Source organism: Mandrillus leucophaeus, unplaced genomic scaffold, assembly GCF_000951045.1.
Source record: "Mandrillus leucophaeus isolate KB7577 unplaced genomic scaffold, Mleu.le_1.0 Scaffold140, whole genome shotgun sequence".
Classification (NCBI taxonomy): domain Eukaryota; kingdom Metazoa; phylum Chordata; class Mammalia; order Primates; family Cercopithecidae; genus Mandrillus; species Mandrillus leucophaeus.
The window spans coordinates 6,718,026-6,723,302 of NW_012101366.1; the positions used below are offsets into that span (position 1 = coordinate 6,718,026).

The 5,277-nt window shown below is 42.8% G+C and overlaps 1 protein-coding gene across 6 annotated transcripts in view; it reads left to right on the top strand.

Annotated features, from left to right (window-relative positions):
- Window positions 1-5,277, top strand: part of STK31 (serine/threonine kinase 31) — a 134,070-nt gene that overhangs the window by 22,068 nt on the left and 106,725 nt on the right. Inside the window, exons 1-3 of one of the 6 annotated variants that reach the window (XM_011973959.1) lie at window positions 1,370-1,450; window positions 1,575-1,735; window positions 4,522-5,045. The exons of the other annotated variants lie outside the window; for them this stretch is intronic. Coding sequence (XP_011829349.1) covers window positions 5,022-5,045 — 24 coding nt within the window. The 5' untranslated portion in view covers window positions 1,370-1,450; window positions 1,575-1,735; window positions 4,522-5,021. Of the gene's footprint in view, window positions 1-1,369; window positions 1,451-1,574; window positions 1,736-4,521; window positions 5,046-5,277 lie in introns of those variants that run through there. 6 annotated transcript variants of the gene reach the window in all.

Consider the following 5,277-nt stretch of genomic DNA (forward strand, 5'->3'; position numbering starts at 1 on the left):
AGACAGAGTCTTGCTCTGTTGCCCAGGCTAGAGTACAGTGGTGCGATCTCGGTTCACTGCAAGCTCCACCTCCCAGGTTCACGCCATTCTCCTGCCTCAGACTCCTGAGTAGCTGGGACTACAGGCGCCCGCCACCACTCCTGGCTAATTTTTTGTATTTTTAGTAGAGATGGGGTTTCTCCGTGTTAGCCAGGATGGTCTTGATCTCCTGACCTCATGATCTGCCTGCCTCGGCCTCCCAAAGTGCTGGGATTACAGGCACGAGCCACCGTGCCTGGCCGGGTCTTGACTCTTTATCCAATTTACCAGTCCGTGTCTTCTAATTGGAGCATTTAGCCCATTTACATTTAAGGTTAATATTGTTATGTGTGAATTTGATCCTGTCATTGTGATGTTAGTTGGTTATTTTGCTCGTTAGTTGATGGAGTTTCTTCCTAGCATTGGTAGTCTTTACAATTTGGCATGTTTTTGCAGTGGCTGGTACCAGTTGTTCTTTCCATATTTATTGCTTGCTTCAGGAGCTGTTGTAAGGCTGGCCTGGTGGTGACAAAATCTCTCAGCATTTGTTTGTCTGTAAAGGATTGTATTTCTCCTTCACTTAGGAATCTTAGTTTGGCTGGACATGAAATTCTGGGTTGAAAATTCTTTTCTTTAAGAATGTTGAATATTGGCCCCCTACTCTCTTCTGGCTTGTAGAGTTTCTGCCGTGAGATCTGCTGTTAGTCTGATGGGCTTCCCTTTGTGGGTAACCTGATCTTTCTCTCTGGCTGCCCTTAACATTTTTTCCTTTATTTCAACTTTGGTCAGTCTGACAATTATGTGTCTTGGAGTTGCTCCTCTCAAGGTGTATCTTTGTGGCGTTCTCTGTATTTCCTGAATTTGAATATTGGCCTGCCTCGCTAGGTTGGGGAAGTTCTCCTGGATGATATCCTGAAGAGTGTTTTTCAACTTGGTTCTGTTCTCCCTGTCACTTTCAGGTACACCAATCAGATGTAAATTTGGTCTTTTCACATAGTCCTATATTTCTTGGAGACTTTGTTCATTTCTTTTTTTCTCTAAACTTCTCTTCTTGCTTCATTTCATTCATTTGATCTTCAATCACTGATACCCTTTCTTCCACTTGATCAAATCAGCTACTGAAGCTTGTGCATGTGTCACGTACTTCTCATGTCATGGTTTTCAGCTCTGTCAGGTCATTTAAGGACTTCTCTACACTGTTTATTCTAGTTAGCCATTCGTCTTTTTTCAAAGTTTTTAACTTCTTTGTGATGGGTTTGAACATCCTCCTTTAGCTTGGAGAAGTTTGTTATTACCGATCATGTGAAACCGCCTTCTCTCAACTCGTCAAAGTCATTCTCCCTCCAGCTTTGTTCCATTGCTGGCGAGGAGCTACATTCCTTTGGAGGAGAAGAGGTGCTCTGCTTTTAGAATTTTCAGCTTTTCTGCTCTGGTTTCTTCCCATCTTTGTGGTTTTATCTACCTTTGGTCTTTGATGATGGTGATGTACAGATGGGGTTTTGATGTGGATGTGCTTTCTGTTTGTTAGTTTTCCTTCTAACAGTCAGGACCCTCAGCAGCAGATCTGTTGGAGTTTGCTGGAGGTCCACTCCAGACTGTGTTTGCCTGGGTATCACCAGTGAAGGCTGCAGAACAGCAAATATTGCAGAAAGGCAAATGTTGCTGCCTGATCCTTCCTCTGGAAGCTTTGTCTCAGAGGGGCACCCAGCTGTATGAGGTGTCATTCGGCCCCTACTGGGAGTTGTCTCCCAGTTAGGCTACTCGGGGGTCAGAGACCCACTTGAGGAAGCAGTCTATCCGTTCTCAGATCTCAAGCTCTGTGCTGGGAGAACCACTACTCTCTTCAAAGCTGTCAGAAAGGGACGTTCAAGTCTGCAGAAGTTTCTGCTGCCTTTTGTTCAGCTATGCCCTGCCCCTAGAGGTGGAGACTACAGAGGCAGGCAGGCCTCAGAGGTGGAGTCTACAGAGGCAGGCAGGCCTCCTTGAGCTGCGGTGGACCCCACGCAGTTCGATCTCTCAGGCTGCTTTGTTTACCTACTCAAGCCTCAGCAATGGTGGGCGCCCCTACCCCAGCCTTGCTGTTGCCTTGCAGTTTGATCTCAGATTGCTGTGCTAGCAGTGAGCGAGGCTCTGTGGGTGTGGGATATAATCTCATGGTGTTCCATTTGCTAAGGCCATTGGAAAAGCCCAGTATTAGGGTGGGAGTGTCCTGAATTTCCAGGTACCATCTCTCATGGCTTCCCTTTCCTAGGAAAGGGAATTCCCCAACCTCTTGCACTTCCTGGGTGAGGTGATGCCCCGCCCTGCTCCGTGGGCTGCACCCTCTGTCTGACAAAGCCCCAGTGAGATGAACCTGGTACCTCAGTTGGAAATGCAGAAATCACCCGTCTTCTGCGTTGCTCATGCTGGGAGCTTCAGACTGGAGCTTTTCCTATTCGGCCATGTTGGAACCTCTCTCTCCTCTTTTCTTTATAAATCTTGAGTTTACTTTTATTCATTGAAAAGAATCTAATGCCAGTTCTCCCTTCTATATTAATGGAGAATGAGCGTGCAGATAAGTGTCTCTATATGATACCTCGACAGATTTCTTTCAGATGCTGTGTCTATAAAAATTAGCCCATCTGAGACCCATCACTGGAGCCAATCCATTCCTCAATTTTTAAAATATTTTTTATGGGAGTATTTACAGGTGTCAGCCACTGCACCTGACCAATGACTATGTTTAATATTGTTAAAAATTAAGACATACTCCTTTTCTTCTATTGAATATGATATTAATTATATTATCAGAAATTTATACAAGCATCAGTAATAGGCATCTGATTTTAAGTGATTAATCAGCTACTTCTGATTGTTCATAAATGGATTATACTTTGTCAGTTTTCCTTAGTGATCTAAGTGGTTCTCTTCCTCTGCCACCATGTAGGAGGGTCATAGGCTGTGAATAGTGGAGTTGTAGGAGGAGAAGATTGGGCCCAGGCACAATGAGAGTGAATATGTAGTTTTCGCTATGTCATGAGGACAGATAAATCTATCTGGGATAGATTTGTATGTTTTGGTGGTTGTATTACACAAACAAAGCCACGAACTTCGGATTCTTCACTTTGTTGAGTACCAGCTCTATTCTTGGACATAAGTGTCCCTAGCCCTGCCTCACCTGGTTTGCAATAAACCGTTGCATTTCTGTCACTTACCTTATACCAAATTTTTAATCGTATTGTGATGTTATTACAAAGCCTTAATTAAAGTTGATTCAGTCTTTTGTAGGGATTAAAATGGGTTAGGACTGTTAATTGTCAGCTATTTTTGCTACTACCCCTATTTACTTACCAGAAAATAAAGTAAGAGGGTTGGGAGAGAGTACCATACTATTACTGCTCTCTCTTGTCCTTCAGTTGTTGAATGTTAGCTGAAGAAACCAGAGTAAATTATGAATTGAATACACTAATCCTTTGTAGCATTTGAACTGTTACTTGTTTGTCTGAATTTATGTGTACTGTATTGTTCTGGTGAATAGGTTTGGTGTTTAGGTTTCATAAAATAAATCTGTGGATTTGCCCTAGTTCAGAGTGATACATTGAAATTAATTTTATAATCCGTAACTTAAAGCAGTGTTCTTCAGCCATTTTTCTCATTATTCCCTCCTAAGGAGCATTTTTAGACTTGTTTTCTGCCTAATGGCCTAATGGGCCTTCTCCCCTTCAGATATTTTACTGCTACAGATATACAGTATATAATAACTATGTTATCAGTAGGGTTGAACTTTGGAGTGCTATAGACCATTGTAATATTTAAGATTTCCAACTCTCCATAAGAACCACTTTTCTTCCCCTTAGGGATATTGCCCCAATTGAGACTGTATGATTTAAAGTGGTTAAGGCCAGGCATGGGGGCTCATGCCTGTAATCCCAGCACTTTGGGAGGCCAAGGCAGGAGAATTAGTTGAGGCCAGGAGTTCAAATCATGTCTGGGCAACATAGTGAGACCCTCTTACTAAAAAAAAAAAAAAAAAAAAAAAAAAAGCTATGTACGGTGCGTGTGCCTGTAGCCCCAGATATTTGGGAGGTTGAGGTGGAAGGATTGCGTGAGCCCAGAAGTTTGAGGCTGCAGTGAGCTGTGATCATGCTGCTGCACTCCAGCCTGGACAACAGAGTAAAACTTTATCTCAAAAAAAGTAATTATCAGCCTGCAGTGATTTTTGTATCCTTCTCAATTCAATCATGTCTTACTTCATTTTTGTTACTTTGAAGGAATACCTGAGACTGGGTAATTTATAAAGAAAAGAGGTTTATTTGGCTCATGGTTCTGTAGGCTGTACAAAAAGCATAGTTCCAACAGAGTATAGTTGAGAGTTAGACTTAAGTGGCATGTATTTCGCATGTTTATGTTTTTAAAAAATTATACCAGTTATGTCTTCAGACATTAAAATAGTATGATTTTAAGTGTTTGATGCTTGTATCTTCTAAAAAAAAGTTTTTTTGCTTTTTATACAATTCTAACAAGGGACTCAGTGTGCTTCCACAAATGGTAGAAGGTGAAGAGGAGCCAGTGTCTGTAGATTACATGGTGAGAGAGGAAGCAGAGGGAGGAAGAGGTGCCAGGCTCTTTTCAACAACTAGTTCTCTTAGGAACTATGAGTGAAAACTCATTCACTTCCACGAGAATGGCACTAAGCCATTTTTAGGGATCTACCGCTACTATCCAAACACCTCCTACCAGGCCCCACCTCCATCATTGGGAATCAGATTTTAACATGCAATTTGGTGAGTGATATCAATCTAAATCATAGACACCTTCAGGAGACATTTGACAGTGTTTGGAGACATTTTTGCTTGTCACAACTGGAAGTGGTGCTACTGGCATCTAGTGTGTAGAAGTCAGAAGGGATGTTGGTAAACGTTTTACAATGCACAGGGCAGAGGACAGCCCCATTCTGCTTCTAAACACAGACTCATCCAGTCCCAAATGCCAGTAGTGCTAAGGCTACTTTGAAGTTCGATAAAATGAAAGCCAGCCTGGGCAACGTGGTGAGACCTTGCCTCTTAAAAAAAAAAAAAAAAAAAAAAAAAAGCCCAGGCATGGTGGTGCGTGCCCATGTTCCCAGCTACCCTGGGGACTGGGGTGGGAGGATCACCTGAGCTTGGGGAGGTGAAGTTAGCAGGGAGCCATGATTGCTCCACTGCACTCCAGGCCTGGTGACAGAATGAGACCCTGTCTCAAAAAATCCTGCATACCTACAGCCATCCAATCTTCAGCAAA